The sequence below is a fragment of the Mobula birostris genome, chromosome 3 (genome assembly GCF_030028105.1).
Source record: "Mobula birostris isolate sMobBir1 chromosome 3, sMobBir1.hap1, whole genome shotgun sequence".
In the NCBI taxonomy this organism is placed as follows: Eukaryota; Metazoa; Chordata; class Chondrichthyes; order Myliobatiformes; family Myliobatidae; genus Mobula; species Mobula birostris.
The window spans coordinates 38668847-38687266 of NC_092372.1; the positions used below are offsets into that span (position 1 = coordinate 38668847).

Here is an 18420-nt window from a genome sequence, read left to right on the forward strand (position 1 = left end):
TTCAGCCCGTGATGCCTGTACTGGAAATAATACCAACCCAAAATAATCCCACTTGCCTGAACAAGGCATGTTTAGCTCTTTTCCCTGCCTACTCATATGCCTGTCTAAGAGATTCAGGTTAGTTTAATGTCATATACACCAGGGTGCAATGAAAAGCCTTGCCTGTGTGAAGCTCACAAGATAAACAATATAAATGGTCATTATCAGAACAACAGTGAATACAGCAACAAGTGCAAAACAATGCAATTGTGCCAATTCTCTTAAATGCTGCAACACACACTAAATGCAGGAGGAAAACAGTAAGTCGGGCAGCATCTTTGGAGAGGCATAAAAAGTCAATGTTTTGAGCCAAGACCCTTCATCAGGACAGGAAAGGAAGGGGGAAGAAGCCAGAAAAAGATGGTGGAGGGAGGGGGAGGAGTACTAGCCTGTCAGCTGATAGGTAAAACCGGGAGGGGGGGGAAGATGCGTGGATGGGGCAGGGGGAAATGAAGTGAGAAGCTGGAAGGTAACAGGTGGAAGAGGTAAAGGGTTGAAGAAGGAATCTGGTAGGAGAGGACAGTAGACCAAAGGAGAAAGGGAAGGAGGAGTGGCACCAGAAGAAGATGACGATAAAAAAACAGGCACAAGAGGGGAGCCAAATTGAGGAATTGAAAATAAGAGAGGGGCAGGACAAACTACCAGAAATTAGAGAAATTAGTGTCCAGGCCATCCGTTTGGAGGCTACCCAGATAGAATATGAGGTGTTGCTCCTCCAGCCTGAGAGTGGTCTGATCATGGCTGTAAAAGCGGCCATGGAATGGCATGTTGGAAAGGGAATGTGAGGTAGAATTAAAATGGGCGGCAACCCAGAATTCCTGCCATTTGTGGCTTAGGGAGTGAAGTTGGTCGACTAAGCATTCCCCCAGTCTGTCCGATGCAGAGCAGAGGCCAAACCAGGAGCACCGGGTATGGTAAAATGACCCAGGCAGACTCGCAGGTGAAGTTTGCCTCAACTGGAAGGATCATTTGGGCTATTAAAGATGGTGAGAGAGGAGGTAGAGGGGTAGGTGTAGCAATTTTTTTCGCTTGCCGGGTTAAGTGCCAGGGTGGATCAGTGGGCAGAAGCAAGTAGACTAGGGAGTCATGTAGTCTCACCACCATTCTCTAACTTCTGGTAATTTCCTCCCTCTCCCCTTCTCTCTTTTTCTACTCTTCATTCTCCTTCTCTTCTCGCCCGCACAGCTGCTCCTTCTGGTGTCCCTCTTCATTCCCTTTCTCCATAGTCCTCTCTATTATCCTATCACGTTCCTTCTTCTGCAGCCCTTTACCTCTTCCACCTATTACTTTCCTCGTTCCCGTGGGGGAGGTGGAAACAGGTCAAAGTACATGTCTTAAACTTGTTTATCCATTTTTTTCTTAACACATAAAGCAGTTGTAATGCATTACCCTCGAGACAAAATTACTAGTGTACAATATTACTGCTCTCCCTGCCTGGAGATGCATTGATTTGCTTCTACAGAGCATTCCTTGTTCAGTAATTTTCTCCATTATGATTAACTTATTTTATATTTATAGATACTTGACTACATTATTATGATTACTCAATCATGTGCTTTTATTTAATTTGCCAGCTACCGTGGTGCTCGAAAGTTTGTGAACCCTGTAGAATTTTCTCTATTTCTGCACAAATATGACCTAAAATGTGATCAGATCTTCACACAAGTCCTATAACTAGATCAAGAGAACCCAATTATATAAATAACACAAAAAAGTTGTACTTGTTAATTTGTTTATTGAGAAAAATTATCCAATATTACATGTATTTGTTGGAACAAGTACGTGGACCTCTGGGGTAATGCCTTCCACAAAAGCTATTTTGAGTAGGTGTTCCAATCATTGAGATGAGATTAGAGGTTGGGTTCTTGAGGAGCCCTGCCTGTAAAAAAAAGTCACACAAAGTCAGGTTACTGACAGAGCCTGCTTTCATCAAGAAAGATCTGTTTATATGCATCATGCCTCAATCAAAACTACTTTCCGAGGACCTTAGAAGAAGAATTGTAGAGAAGCATGAAGCTGGAAAAGGCTACAAAGGTATTTCTAAAGACCTGAGTGTTCATCAGTCCACAGTAAGAGAAATTGTCTCCAAATGGAGGAAACTCAGTACTGTTGCTACTCCCTCAAGGAGTGGGCAATGCTGAAGGAGGTGAAAAAGAACCCAAGGATAACAGCAAATGACTGGCAGAAATCTCTAGAACTTGCTAAAGTCTCTGTTCATGTGTCCACCATAAGAAAAACACTGAAAAAGATTGGTGTTCATGGAAGGACACACAGAGGAAACCACTGCTCTCCCCTCCAAAACAAAACATTGCTGCATGTCTTAAGTTTGCAAAAGACCACCCGGATATTCTGCAATGCTTCTGGACCGATGAGACAAAAGTTGAACTTTTTGGCAGAAATGCACGTTGCTATGTTTGGAGGAAAACACCAAAACCTCATCTCAACTGTGAAGCATGAGGGGAGGAGCATCATGGTTTGGGGCTGCTTTGTTGCCTCAAGGCCTGGACAGAGTTGAAGCAGTCTTGTAAGGAGTAATGGCCTAAAATTCCTCCGAGCCAATGTGCAGGACTGATCAATAGTTACCGGAAATGTTTGGTTGAAGTTATTGCTGTTCAAGGGGGTCACACCAGCTACTGAAAGAAGAGGTACACATACTTTTTCCAACAAATACATGTAATATTGGATAATTTTTCTCAATAAATAAATAAACAAGTATAATGTTTTTTGTGTTATTTAATTGGGTTCTCTTAATCTAGTTTTAGGACTTACATGAAGATCTGATCACATTTTAGGTCATACTTATGCAGAAATAGAGAATACTCTATAGGGCCCACAAACTTTCTAGCACCACTGTATATGCCAGTTCTTGGGATCAAGGAAATGAAATGATGCTGTGTTTTTCTTTTTTAGGATTATTTCCAGTAACAGATCCCATATTGTAAAATTACCTGCAAACAGGGTAAGAAGTTTGATCACTTCATTTTTGAAAGAAAAACAGTTCTGGAATGTACATTTTCCCTCACACCGTTGTCATACAAATTGCATCTGTTTTCCTTGCCTCCACTATTAATGTCACTCTGTTAACAACGCTTGATGTGCACACACAATCTTCTTGCTATTTTTTGCCTTAGGGTAATTCCCTGCATAAATGTGTAATACCATAGGGAACCCTAACATAACACAGGAAAAAAATTCTACAGTATACCAGAAACAATGCTACTTCATTGAGAGTCTGAATTAATTCCTTGCCTTGCTGCACATTGAGTTACAAGTACAGGATGGTTTTGGAACTCTTATCTAAGTGATCCCTTGATAAGATGTCAGTACTTCTCTAAACTTACAGTTATCAGAAATTGACAAATTTTATGTAAGTTTCAGTTTTAGGAAATTAAAATAGGCCAATAACAGTGGGATTTATGTGTTAACATAGAGAAAGAACGGATATACACTACCTCACTATATATTTTTTCTTTTTGTTTTGCTCTCTTTCTGTACTACACATTTAATTACATATATATGGATAACATTTAATTACATATATATTATCATTATACATTACAGTTTTTATCATTAAATATTGGAATGGTTTTTTTTGTGTGCCATACTCTCCCAGAGCCTTGGTGACCTCTTTTTTTCAAGTGGTTGTCTTGGAGGAAAAATTCTGCGAGTGGTCCCCCATGTCCTTCTCACAGCGCAGTTGTTTTTTTTTTTACGAGGCCGTGTTGTGAGTTTGACACTCAACCCGGCACGGATGGAAAGCATGCCCGGGAGTGGCCCAACTGGATTCGAACTCAGGAACCTTTGCTCCGGAATCCGGCGCTGATATCACTGCGCCACCTGCTGGCCTATATTGGAATGTACTGCTACGCAAAACAACAAATTTCACGATACATGCCATTGGAATTAAACCTGATTCTGTTTTTTCTGAGTGTAATGTCATGTTATGAACAGATTTGTTGAATACAGAGTAAAACTTGTCACTTTATTCTTTTATATAGCAACTAAAATTCATGCATACGCCTCACCAGTTCCTGCTCCTCAGCAGTCCACCGGCCAAAGAATCCAATTTCAGGGCAGCAAAGAAACTTTATGGGAGCACTTTTGCATTTCAGTAAGTTTCCATTTGCAAAATCCTTAGGGGTGTGAATTGCATATTTGTTTTTTTTCAAATGTAACAGGGACAGAAATGCTTCATTAGTGTCTGCTTAAATATGTAAAAGTTAGTTTTTTTTAAAATCACGATAGCTGCTAAATATTTCTCCAAGAGTAAAGTTTATAAAAGAAAGCTCCTTTTATTTTTACTGTTTGACAGTAATTAATAACAATGAGGCTTTATTATGCCAAATATTTCAAGGGACGGAGAAGGAGAAGTGTTGGAAGAACTAGGTTTCAGGAAGATTCACCTTTAAACTGGTAAAAAATGATCAGTAATAAGCTAATAGGGCTGCAAATGGATTTAAAATAACAGGAAGTGCACGTCTAAATTCCTGATATCCCTCTTTCTGACAGATAAGATTACTTTGCAGTTTTATAACCTTCTCTTATACTACACAGTATATGACTTTTAAGTTTGATATTAAGCATTGAGAAATAGGTTTGTATCTTTAATGTTTGGAAAACCGTCTATATGTAGAATACTCAAGTAGGGGGACATGCTGATATTCCTCATGATCAAATTTGTCCAATTTTCCTTGTAAGTTTACTATCTTTCCAGGTGATAAACTTACAAATCACCCCAATGGTTCCCTATTTAAATGTCTTTCTCTTGTAGCTCTGTATTTACAGCACTTATTAATTTCTTTCTTTAATCCTAGTTCTTTATTTCTATGTCCTTGCCTCTGTGACTCTTAATTACTCTGTGACCCATTTTGAGTGTGAACATGCTCGTTTTTTTTTGCAGGCTGGTGCCAGTCTTCATGCCTGCACGTGTATCATTATTGTACCTTGTATATGCATTTCAATTTCATCCTGGCTCGTGATGCTCATTCACTGAGGTCACATTGGTTTATTTCTCACATTGGTTTATTCCCTGCTTTCTGTTTTCTGCCACTTTCTTTATGGATTCTTTCCATTCCTTGCTCTGAAACCTTCCAAAGGAAAAGAGCTTAAATGAAAACTACATCTTTGTACTTTTGGACAGTGCTAATATATTGACTAGGAAATTCCCCCATTCACCCATTATTACTGAGGTGGAGGTTTGTCAGAAACTTCACTTATACCTAAAGTTACCAAGTGAAGCACACTTTCGAACAGGCTGATTCACCTCTGTTGTCACAAGTATCGTTACAGAAAATCTTTCCTACCAGATGCAATAAGCATATAGAACAGTTCATCTGTGTGTGACAGAACACACATCATAGTATCTGTTTTATTATTTTGTACATTATTATTGCACATTTGTAAATTATTATTGTCCATATTATTATTCTGTACTTTATTTGTTAATATTAATATATTTATTATTATTTATTATTGCTAAGTGTGTTTTAGATGTTGCTGCTGTAACAAAATAACTTCTCACTCGGGATCAATAAAGTGCATATTATTATATGGAGGCATAAAATATGAAGATGATGACGATTGATTATGTTACATAAATTTTCCAAATACTACTGGAGTTCTTTATGTTTTATATCTAGTGGTTCACATATAGAGAACTGGCACTCCATTTTAAGGAATGGTTTAATTGTTGCATCTAACACACGATTACAGGTAAGATCAGACTCTGAATTATTAGGAATTATTCTGCAACTCAGTATTGTTCTCTAATAACCATACTCAGTAGTTGATCATTATCACTGCAAGAAGTCAAAAATTCACAGGCAGCTTACTTCCCAAAAGATACACTCTACTGCCTCCCACCTCAGGAGCCGCATATACAGTATGTATATAGGACTAATACATTTGATAGTTCTTTATAAAGTAGAACAAAATAAACCAAGTCCTGATTTTTTAATCAATGTTTTAATGTCATTGTAAACCTTCGCCCAGATTCTTCTGCCAAAAATTAGATGTGTAATAGCAATAATTATTTGTTCACATGTTATTGACTGTAAACATATGACAAGAAAACAAAATATCCTATGAAGGACAAGTTGACACATATTGCAGAACAAATTATGAAATTCTCCTATACAGTACGTGTCACAAAAGTAGTATCTCCTGTTCAAGAACTCGGAGAGTCAAAGATTGAGTAGTCAATGTCTTTTTCCTATTATGGAAGAGTCTAACATGAGAGGGTGTAGGTTTAAGGTGAAGGGTGAGAAATTTAAAGGAGATTGAAGGAGAAAGTTTTTTTTTCTCAAAGAGAGGGTTAGTTATGTAGAGTAAACTGCCAGGGGGAGTGTAGAGGCAGACACAGTTACAAAATTTAGATAGATACTTGATAGGACAGAAGTAGAGGGTTATGGCCCCAATGTAAGCAATTTAGATTAACATAGACAGGCAGCAACGTTGTCATGGACTAGTGGGACTGAAGAGTTGACTTCTGTGCTATACAACTCAATGACACTAAAGAGGATTTAGTTTTTTTTTAAAAGATTAGGGAGCTGAGAATTTTTTGAACTGGCACAAAGGACCATATGTGGCCTAGGAAAGATCACCCGTGATCATATTGAATGGGAGACCATGTTTTAGGGGGTCAAGTGGTTTATTATTCCTCCTATTGTTTTTTGTTCTTGTATTCATAAGAAATTGAGATCATCTACACAAAGAAGGAAAATGCCAATTTTATGACAAATCACCTTATTCAGGTTACATTGATCTTTCTGTTAAGTAAATGGTATTGGTGAAAATATCTGATAAGTGGGTGGAAACTTATTGGAGGTATACATCATAGATCAGATGGGCTACCTTTTATGCTAAGGATTTCTTCATTTGTTTTTATGCCACTTTCCACAGCTTCATGGAGCAGTGTATGGAAATGGCATTTATCTTAGTCCATTGTCAAGTATTTCTTTTGGTTACTCAGGCAAGTATATTTTAACTTAAGCTTAAGATCCAAATCTTTAATAGTGTTAAACGAAGAAAAGAAAAATATGTATCTTTATTTTCTCATCTGCTGATTTCTTCTTATGGAAGGACTGAAATTCTTTCTGTCTAAACTTTCTTGAATGCAAACAAGTTGATGTATAAAATATTGCAGAAAAGTGAAGAATTCAATTTGGAGCAGTCATTCTTAAATGCAAGAGATTCTGCAGATGCTAGAAATTCAGAACAACACACAAACTACCATTGCTGCTGCCCTCACCCACACCTCCATTACCTGGACATCTGCCCTCACTCCACCTTCCCGCCACTTTAACAGGAATAGAGTTCCACTTGGCCTGACCTACTACCCAATGATCCTCTACATCTAGCACATCATTTTCCACAACCTCCACCATCTTAAACAGGATTCTACCTTTAAACATTTCTTTACCTCCTCCCCACTCCCCACTAACCAGAGGGATTGCTCCCTCTGTGAATCCCTTGTCCATTCGTCTCTCCCCACAAATCTCCTTCCTGATACTTATCCCTGCCAGCAGAAGAAGTGCTACACCTGCTCTTTCACCTCCTCTGTCACCTCCATTTAGGGCCCCAAACAATCCTTCCAGGTGAGGCAACACACTTCACCTGCATAGACACAAAATGCTGGAGGAACTCAGCAGGCCTGGCAGCATTTATGGAAAAGAATAAACTGCCAATGTCTCAGGCCTGAAACATCGACTGTTTATTCTTTTCCATAGATGCTGCCTGGCCTGCTGAATTCCTCAGTATTTTGTGTATATTCATTAACAGCATCTGCAGATTTTCTCTTGGTTTTGACACTTCACCTGCAAATCTTTTGGGGTCATCTACTGTATCCGATGCTCCAGATGTGGCCTCCTCAACATCGGTGAGACTTGATGTTGATTAGGGGACTGATTTGTTGAGTATATTAATTAACTTTTCACAAAATTTAAGCCAACATTGTAATTCTAAATGGAGATATAAAGAAAAGAAAAGACAACTAGTTAAAGAGTTACTTTAGAGATGCTGCTGATAGCAAATTCAACATTGAAAGGAACAACTTGTCCATTGAAATACTGGAAGAAAGCTCAAAGCTTTCCTTAGGAGAAACTTTAATGCATGTCTCTGGCTGGGAGATATCAGTGTAAGCAACTTATTGTGTTGGTGGGGGAGGGTGTGGGCAATACAGCAGAGCAGTGTTTAGTTAGTGCTGCCTCTGCATATTCCCAGCAACCCATGTTCAATCCTGAATTAGGGCTCTGACTGTGAATCGCTTGTGTATTCTCACCATAGCCATGTGGGTGTCCTGGTTTACACTTCCACCCCAAAGATGTGGCAATAGTTAATTGGCTACTGGGCCTTGCTGGACAAGTAACAAGCATGTTTGAGGGAACAGACTACAGGGAAGAAAGTTAGGCACTGGGACTGATGGGGTTGCTCTGAGAGCCAGATCAGGCTCGATGGAACAACTGGCCTCCTACTGTATCAAATAAAAAATTTGAAAATACCACTGATGTTTACATTTTCTGAAATAATTGGACATTCACAAAACATGTTATTGTATTTACCCAAAGTATAAGCAAGGCAATAAAGGAAACTACTTATCACAATGGGATACTTCAGTCCTGAAATCACAACTTTGTAAGTTGGTTCGATTCTGGTGTATTTAAATCACATTTTTATATGTTCCATTCTCTTTAAAATAGTGATAGAATAGTTGACTGAAGATTCCTTTTGATGTAGTCAGTGTGAACAATGAAATTCTCCTTTATGATGCTTACCCTCTAGGGATGAATAAAAAGCAGCAGAAGGTGGCAACCAAGGATGAACAGCCTTCAAACAATAAAGCAGCCACTTTACAGGTACTGGGATGCTGCCACGACAATTTCCATCTTGTACTATCCATCATGTAGCTTTAGCATACATAAAGATCCAATAATGAATTCCAACACCAAAGTAGTATGTTTTCAGTTACCCTGCTCCTGACACTGTGTTTAATATTTCCATTCCTAACCACTGGAAAATACATCTGTTTACCCAAAATGACACATGTTTGGTCATTTCTGTAGGGTCACATACCTGCACCCAGAGAACCTTGTGGCATTGTGGATCCAGAATTAGGAGGCCATTGGTGTATGCTAGGAGCTCCTATACATGACAATCAAATGATAAAAACTATTAATAAAATCATACTGTATATTTGATGGTTTTGATACTGTGAAACATCCCAACATGGTTCAGTGTAGAATATTTGCTTTAGACTAGACAAGGGAGTTGAGCCAATACTGTTTGTTGTACTGGAAGCCACCAGATTTACATAGCAGTGTACTAGATTACCATAGGGTACTGATTCATTTCCGATCTCCCAATACGAGCATATCTCAACTTCAACCCAAGTTGTCCACTGCCATTCTAAAAGCATAGTTGTGAGGTCTGAAATTCACTTCTGTCAGGATCACAGAGGGTTAGCTGCTCATTACACACTTCTCCATGTTGTTTTCTATTGGGTCTAGATATATATAATAGTTAGAAGTAAAATGGACTGCCAGCTCTCTACAACTTGTGTTATATGACCACACAGTCCATCATCTCAGTTATTTTCTTTGATAACTCTGTGCTTCATGGAATATTTTGGGCTTTGCATGCTGCCTTCCCACAAGTTAGAAACAGAACAGAGTGCACGTTTGAAGCAGGGCACTGGACCGCACATTTCTGTCCTGATATACATCTCTAATGAAGCACAATAAATGCCACTTCAGTAAAACTGCTCATGTGCATTTAACGTTGACTTGAAGCGTCATAACATCCAGCAAAAATACACATATTTATAAATGATATAATGCAACGTTGAACAGAAAATGAATTTAAGCTTCTTTGTGCATTGACACTAATTACATCATTAAATTTTTGCTTATCCTTGAACATCTTTTCAGTTTTATGTCAGTGGCTGCAATATCGCTGGTGAAGGCTTGCATTTGGAAACTAAAGACTAGATAACTTGCAGATTGTGCACAGAAAAAGACTACCACATTTCAACATGAGTGATTCCAATCAAGAGTAATTGCTTGACAGGCAACCATACACTGTGAAAGAATACTTTTCCTCATGATGTTTTCAATAACCTTCATCTTTTATTTTCTACCTGTGATCTCTACTCGATAACCGTTCCACCAAAGGGAACAGCCTATCACTATCTATACATTCCATATCCCGCCTTGTTTTATATACGATCAAATCTCCCTTCAGATTAGATTAGATTTTAGATTAGACTCAACTTTATTGTCATTGTGCTGAGTACAGATACAAAGCCAATGAAATGCAGTTAGCATCTAACCAGAAATGTAAAGAATAGTGTTATTTAAATAACTGCAAATAAGAAATAAGTGCTACAGCATACAAATATAAAAGTACTGAGACAGTACAATATGGGTGAAATACTGCTTAGCATTCACTTCAAGGAAAATAATCTCATTCTCCATCACCATTCCTTATAAAGGTAGTCTTTCACCTCAGGAATCATTCTTGTACACTGTTCCTGGTCCTTCTCATTGTTTCTGAAGCAGTGTTTCTCAACTGTTCAGCACAACATCCATGCTTTTATACACAAAGCCTAGACTTGTGTAGATAAAATCAACCCATTTTATTTCTTCCAGTCACAGAAAAAAGGACAGCAACCCCAGTTTTTGCAGAGTCGTAATCTGAAATGTATAGCCTTATGTGAAGGTATGTTTTTCCTCCATTGCTGGGCAAATCTTCAAATGCAGAGAAAACATGTGGAAGAACACTTATGTGTTTGAAAATACTGTAAAGCTTAACAAGTGATTTTAAATCATAATGAGAGTTCTCACTCTGTACTGAAAGCAATTCTCTTAACGGATAGCCGATCTAATTTTGATGATTGAAGCAATTATTACCCTTCCTCTAGAAGAAAAGAATATATTTTACTTTGTGATCAATAACCTAGATGAATTTTATCTCTTTTTTGTCTGTTGGCTAAATTTGCTGAATTCACTGAATATTTTCCCATTAGCCTGGCATTCTCTCATTGCTTTGTGGTCACATGCAAAGCTAAGTAAGAAATCTGACATATAATACATCGTGAGGAATTGAGATATTTTCTTGCAGTTTAAAGTACCAAACCATACCTGTTTAGTTACATGTGTCATTTCTCAAGTAACTGACCGGGTAATGGGAAATACTGAACGTACAGGTTCAAATCTGGGTTTCACTTTTGAATGGGATGAGTTTTGATGTCATGTAATGAGAACAAAGACAGAAACATAGAACAGATATGATATAATCAACTGCAGTGAAATCATTAAGACAATTGCCTTCAGTAAGCAAAAATAAAGATATTAGTGAGTTGATTTTCATACCTGCTGCATGTATCGATATGTTTTGTGAGTAAATGAGGTAATGTAACATAACATCTGAAAAGAAGATCGAGATTCAGCCACTCAAGCTTGCTGCACCATTCCATATGATCATGACTTTTACTCTCCAGGCTTCGTCTTTTCTTCCATGTCAATTCCCTATTGTCCTCATTTTGCTGATGTTTCAAAAATGTATCTAACTGTTACTTTAAATGCCCCCAATGATCTAGCTTCCACGTCTTCCTAGGGAAGAGAATTCCAGAGATTCACCACCATCTGCAAGAACCTCTGTTTTAAAATGACTACCCCAATCTTGCAATTGTTCCCCGGTATGACAATTTCCCACTAGATGGAAACTTCTTGACATGCACCCCATCGTGAACTGCAAAGGATCTTGTATCTTTTAATAAGATTACCCCTTGTTTTTCTAAACTCCAAAGAATATAGATTTAATTTTGTATAGTCACTTGTGATAGGATAACCCTTTTCATCTTTGAAAGTAGCTGTCTATTACACTGTCTCCAATGGAAATTAATTCTAGCTAAATTAAGGAGATCAAAACTGTATGTGGTGTTCCAGGTATGTTTTCAACAGTTCTCTGTACCATTGTAACAATATCTCCCTATTTCTAAATCTAACCCTTTTGCTTTGAGGGCCAAAACTCATATATACTATCTGTCTTACTGCTCCTGTCCACTATATTTTTGTAATTTGTGCAAAGGAGCATCCCAATCCCTTTGTACGCCATTTAGATATTAGTCTGTCTTTAGATTCCTTTGAAGTGCATAGCCTTATATTTACCAATTGCCAAATCTGTTCATAACCACTCAGAGTGCAAATAGCCTTTTGCAACATATGCTCCTCCCTATTTCTCTGTCATCAGCAAATCCAAACTTATACTCTGCTCCCTCCTCCAGGTCATTAACATGAATAATTGAGGGCCAATAATTAATCCTTGGAGCACCCCACTATGTGAGATGACATTTTACCACTTTAAAAAGACAATTATTCTTAAAACAAATACAAAATACTGGAAGGTCAACAGGTCATTCAGCATCTCTGGAGAAGAATAAACAGTTATCTTGACCAGTTTTCAATCTGTGCAAACACACCTTAAATGCTACACATCAGCTTGTGCACCACCTTTTTAAGTGGCAATTTGCCAGATGCCTTCTAAAAATAGCATCAAACTCTGCATGTACAAGCAATAATTAGGGTTTTACACACCAGCCTCTGCCATTATATCACTCTGCTAGCATAGTAGGTTTTACATGGAGTGAATGTGGGGAGAGTTAGAGGTGACTGGGTACAGAAAGTGTATATTTCTTGACAGCATATTGGATTGGATGTAAGTATTGGTGGATCAGACAATTGCTCTAGCAAGGATGGTATATGGAAACATCTGTAGGTTAAAACGAAAAATGTATAGTAAAAATAAAATTTAAGAAAGCAAAAGTTATCAGCAGTCTAAAGTTAGGAAAGTCTTCAATAGCCACCCATCCACTAAGCTAAGAGGGCAAGTAAGAGTGAATTGCAGACAGCAGTATATGTCATTGATTTGAATGGACAGTAAACTTCAGAAATGCACATGAAAAACAACCAACAGCAAAGAACCGAAGGAATAGTGGTATTGACAAAACTTCTTTCATGAAAGGAGGGAAGATAAATGAACATAATTGAAAGGAAAATGAGAAAAGTAAATAAAAGAGTAGGAAAAATATGAATGTTTCTTTTTGCAGTGATCACTTCACCAGATTTGCACAAACATGGAGAAATTTGGGTAGTTCCACAAACAGATCACGTCTGCACAAGATTCTTCTTTGTGTAAGTACTGTTAGTTTTCTGATCTTTGCTGATACAATAAGAATTTTCAAAAATCAAAATAACTGAATTGAATTCTAACTGACACTGCTGAATTGCAGAAGACAAATTCTCCCTGGTATACTAGATGAGGCCTAAACTGTGATTTATAAAGTTATTCTACCCTTAAGAATGTTTTCTTCATTCCATTTCGAAGTCATCCAATTTCTTAATATAAAATAAAGCATGGATGTAGGAAAGGATTTTCAATTTAAATAATTTGTGACTGCTTTGAGGAAACAATATGAACATATGGATTAGGTGCACAGGACGCCTACTCTAAGGCAGAGTGGGAAGGCTCAACAGGGCTTCGGCGAGAACCAATAGGGTCCAGGTAAGTAGGCAAGTCATTCCTTATTTCTTATTCAACTCCAGACAGAATAGGGGGTATGTCTACAGAGCCAGTATTCTGATCTGGGTGTCAGATGTGGGATTTCCAGGAGAGTCCCAGCCTCCCTGATGGCACACCTGTGCCAGGTGCATCGAGATGCAGCTCCTTAGAGACTATGCTAGGGAACTGGAGCTGCAGCTCAGTGACCTTCGGCTTGTTTGGGAAAGTGAAGCAGTGATATAAATGGGACCTACAGGGAGGTAGTCACCCCAAGGCTACAGGAGACAGATAAATGGGTGACCATGAGGAGAGGGAAGGGAGAATGAGATAGTGGAGAGCACCCCTGTGGCTGTCCCCCTCAGCAATAAGTTCTCCATTTTGAGTACCATCGGAGTGGATGACCTACTTGGGGGGAAGCAACAGTGGCAATAGATAGATAGATATACTTTATTGATCCCGAGGGAATTTGGGTTTCGTTACAGCTGCACCAACCAAGAACAGAGCATAAATATAGCAATACAAAAACCCCAAACAATCAAACAACAATATGCAAACTGTGCCAGATGGAAATAAGTTCAGGCACTGAGCCTGGCCCTGTGGCTCAGTAGGGTTGGGAGCTGAGAAGGATGGCAGCAGTGATAGGGGACTCTATAGTCAGGGGAACAGATAGACGATTCTGTGGATGCAAAAACGAAACACGGATGGTAGTTTGCCTCCCAGGTGCCAGGGTCCGAGATGTTTCTGGACGCATCCACAATATCCTGAAAAGGGAGGGTGAGCAGCCAGAAGTTGTGGTACATATTGGTACCAATGACATAGGAAGAGAAAGGGAGGAGATCCTGAACAAGAATATAGCGAGTTGGGAAGGAAGCTGAGAAGCAGGACCTCAAGGGTAGTAATCTCAGGGTTTCACCCTGTGCCCTATGACAGTGAGGATAGGAAATAGAATCAGGTGGGGGATAAATGCGTGGCTGAAGAATTGGAGCAAGAGACAGGGATTCAGATTTCTGGATAATTGTTACCTTTTCTGGGCCAGGTGGGACCTGTACAAAAAGGACAGGCTGCACTTGAATCCAGGGGGACCAATATTCTTGCGGGCAGATTTACTAGAGCTGTTGGGAGCGGTTTAATCTAATATTGATGGGGGATGTGAACTAGGATGACAGAGCTGAGGATGAGCCAGCACGTATACAAGTAGATGATGGGTGGAAGATGAATGTAAGGAAGGACAAGCCAATGATTGGGTACAAATGCAGACAGGGTGAAGAGTTAAAATGTACCACAGAGGCAGAATTCAGAAGGGTGAAGGATACAGGACTGAAAGTGCTGTATTTAAATGAGCGTAGCATTCGGAGTAAGGTGGACAAAATCATGGCGCAGTTAGAGATTGGTCAATATAAAATTATAGGCATCACTGAGTCGTGGCTGAAAGAAGGCCATAGTTGGGAGCTTAACATCAAAGGATATAGTTTATATCGAAAGGACAGGCAGGAAGGCATAGGCGGTGGTGTGGCTGTATTGGTAAGAGATGTGTTTACATCTTTAGAAAGAGCTGGCATAGGGTCAGAGAATGTTGAATCTTTGTGGATAGAGTTTAGAAATTGCAAGGATAGGGAAACCATTATGGAAATCATATATAGGCCTCCAAATAGCAGCCAAGATGTGGGGTTGAGATTGCAAAGGGAGCTGAAAAAGGCATCTAATAAGGGTAATGACACAATTGTAATGGGGGACTTCAACATGCAAGGGGTTTGGGAAAATCAGGTTGGTGTCAGATCACGAGGAAGAAAATGCATTGAATGCTTATGGGATGGCTTTTTAGAGCAGCTTGTGCTTGAGCCTATTTGGGGAAAGGCCAACTTTGATTGGGTGTTATGTAATAACGCAGATCTTATTAGAGAGCTTAACATAAAGGAACCTTTAGGAGACAGTGATCATAATATGATTGAATTCATACTGAAGTTTGAGATGGAGAAGCACAAGTCACATGTATCAGTGTAGCAATAGAATAAAGGGAATACCGAGGCACGAGAGCGAAGCTCTCCCAGGTGAATTGTAGGAAGATACTGGCGGGATGACAGAAGAGCAGAGATGGCTGAAGTTTCTGGGAATAGTTCTCAAGGCACAGGATAGACATGTCCCATAGAGGAAGAAGTTCTCAAATGGCAAGGGTAGGTAACTGCGGCTGACAAAGGGAGGTTAACAACTGCATAAAAGCCAAAGAAAGGGCATATAATGTAGTAACTGTGTGTGGGAAGTTGGATGATGGGGAAGCTTTTAAAATCCAACAAAAGGCAACTAAAAACGCTATAAGGGAAAAGATTAAATATGAGGGCAGACTAGTCAATTATTGTCCGTCCATCGTTGACCTCGATGAAGACCTCAACACCCTGGTGATGGTGTCGAGACTAGCGCTTGATTTGGATTTAAGTGAGGGAGAGTTGCGCAGCGTCAGCCTCACTCTCTCTTCCCAATTCCCATCTGGATCCAGTGGCAAGACAAAAGTCGAGACGGCTGGAGATGGGACTAGGTGCAGTGGATAACCAGGACAACTTCTGTGTCTTGTCGTGCTCTACACGTTCCACGACGCTTGCAGAGACAGCCTTCTTGACCTTTGGACCTTCCATTGGTCTCGTCCGCTCAATCCGCTGGAGTCTGTCTTCACATGCTGGGATAGACAACTCCCTATCTCACTGAGGGTTTGAGACCCGTCGGCTACCCTCACCTGGTTTAGCCGGCTTGTCGAAGCCTTTGCCCGGGGTGTGGCCGCTGTCGCATGCAAACAGCTACGGGGAGCGACAGGTGAGAGCTGAGTGCCAGGTGGAGACCAAAGGTGGACAAGCCGCCTTGAAAAGGACGCGACATGTTCCCCCACCAGAGGTGCTACCCCTCCCTGACACCCCATACAGCCCAGACTAGTCAATAATATAAAACAGGATACCAAAAGTTTTTTCAGTTATATAAAGAGTAAAAGGGAGGTGAGAGTTGATATTGGAGCACTGGAAAATGATGCTGGTGAAGTAGTAATGGGGACAAAGAAATGGCAGATGAACTCAATGGATACCTTGCATCAGTCACCACTATGGAAGACACTAGCAGTGTGCCAGAGGTCTGTGAGTGTCAGGGAGCAGAAATGAGTGCCATTGCTATTACAAAGGAAAAAGTGCTAGGCAAACTCAAAAGTCTCAAAGTGGATAAGTTAGCCAGACGGATGGACTACATCCCAGAGCCCTGAGAGAGGTTGCTGAAGAGATAATGGACGCACTGGTCATGATCTTTCAAGAATCACCTGATTATAGCATAATCTAAGATTACAAATGTCACTCCATTCTTAAGGACGGAAGAAGGCAAAAATAGGAAAATATAGGCCAGTTAGACTAACCTCAGTGGTTGGGAAAGTGTTGGAGTCTACTATTAAGGATGAGGTTTCGAGATACTTGGAGACTAATGATAAAATAAGTCAAATTCAGCATGGTTTTTGTAAAGGGAAATCTTACCTGACAAATCTGTTAAAGTTCTTCAAGGAGGTAATGAGCAGGGTGGACAAAGGAGAGATGGTGAATATCATTTACTTGGATTTTCTGAAAGCGTTTGATAAGGTGCCACATATGAAGCTGCTTAACAAGATAACATCCTTTGGCTTTACAGGAAAGATACTGGCATGGATAGCGGAACTGGTGACAGGCAGGAGGCAACAAGTGGGAATAAAAGGGGCTTTTTCTGGTTGGCTGCTGGTGACATAGTGTTCTTCAGGGGGTCAGTATTGGAACTGTTGCTTTTCACATTGTTTGTCAATGATTTAGATAATGGAATCAATGGCTTTGTGGCAAAGTTTGCAGATGATACGAAGATAGGTGGAGGGGTAGGTAGTGCTGAGGAAGCAATGCGATTGCAGCAGGACTTAAGCAAATTGGAAGAATGGGAAAAAGTGGCAGATGGAATACAGCGTTGGGAAATGTATGACAATGCATTCTGGTTGAAGTACAATAGTGCGGACTATTATTTAAATGGGGAGAAGGTTCAAACATTAGAGGTGCAGTGGGACTTAGGGGTCCTCGTGCAAGGCTCCCAGGAGGTGAATTTACTGGTTGAGATCGTGGTAAAGAAGGTAAATGTAATGTTAGCATTTATTTCAAGGAGAATAGAATATAAAAGCAAGGAGACAATGCTGAGCCTTTACTAGTCAGGCCACACTTGAACTATTGTCGACAGTTTTGGGCCCCATATCTCAAAGATGTATTGTCACAGGAGAGAGTCCAGTGGAGGTTCACGAGGATGATTCCAGGAATAAAGGGGTTATCATATGAGGGGCGTTTGGCAGCTTCAGGCCTGTACTCACTGGAATTTAGAGGAACGCGGGGGGTGGGGGGATCCCATTGGTACCTACCAAATGTTGAAAGGACTAGATAGTGTAGATGTGGAGAGGATGTTTCCTATCCAGAACTAGAGGGCACAGCCTCAAAATTGAGCATTGATCCTTAGAACAGAGGTCAGGAGGAATTGTTTTAGCCAGAGAGCAGTAAATCTGTGGAATGCTTTGCCACAGACTGCAGTGGAGGCCAAGTCGGTGTTTCTATTTAAGGCAGAAGTTGATCGTTTCCTGATTAGTCAGGGCATCAAAGGATATGGCGAGAAGGCTGGTGTTTGGGATTGAGTGGGATCTGGGATCAGCCATGATGGAATGGTGGAGTAGACTCGATGGGCTGAATGGCCTAATTCTGCTGCTATTTCTTATGGTCTAATACCTTTGGCCTGCAAACATGTACCACCATTTAATAGTTAACCTATCATACCTAAACACTGCAATCTGTCTACATAGTTTATTTT

General features: G+C 39.9%; 1 protein-coding gene across 1 annotated transcript in view; it reads left to right on the plus strand.

The window, feature by feature from the left end:
- The window catches only part of parp8 (poly (ADP-ribose) polymerase family, member 8), a 370191-nt gene that overhangs the window by 339246 nt on the left and 12525 nt on the right, over positions 1–18420 (plus strand). The window contains exons 19-25 of the mRNA XM_072252492.1: positions 2950–2998; positions 4038–4150; positions 5679–5751; positions 6940–7009; positions 8818–8891; positions 10683–10752; positions 13142–13226. Of these exons, the coding sequence (XP_072108593.1) occupies positions 2950–2998; positions 4038–4150; positions 5679–5751; positions 6940–7009; positions 8818–8891; positions 10683–10752; positions 13142–13226 (534 nt within the window). The remainder of the gene's footprint in view (positions 1–2949; positions 2999–4037; positions 4151–5678; positions 5752–6939; positions 7010–8817; positions 8892–10682; positions 10753–13141; positions 13227–18420) is intronic.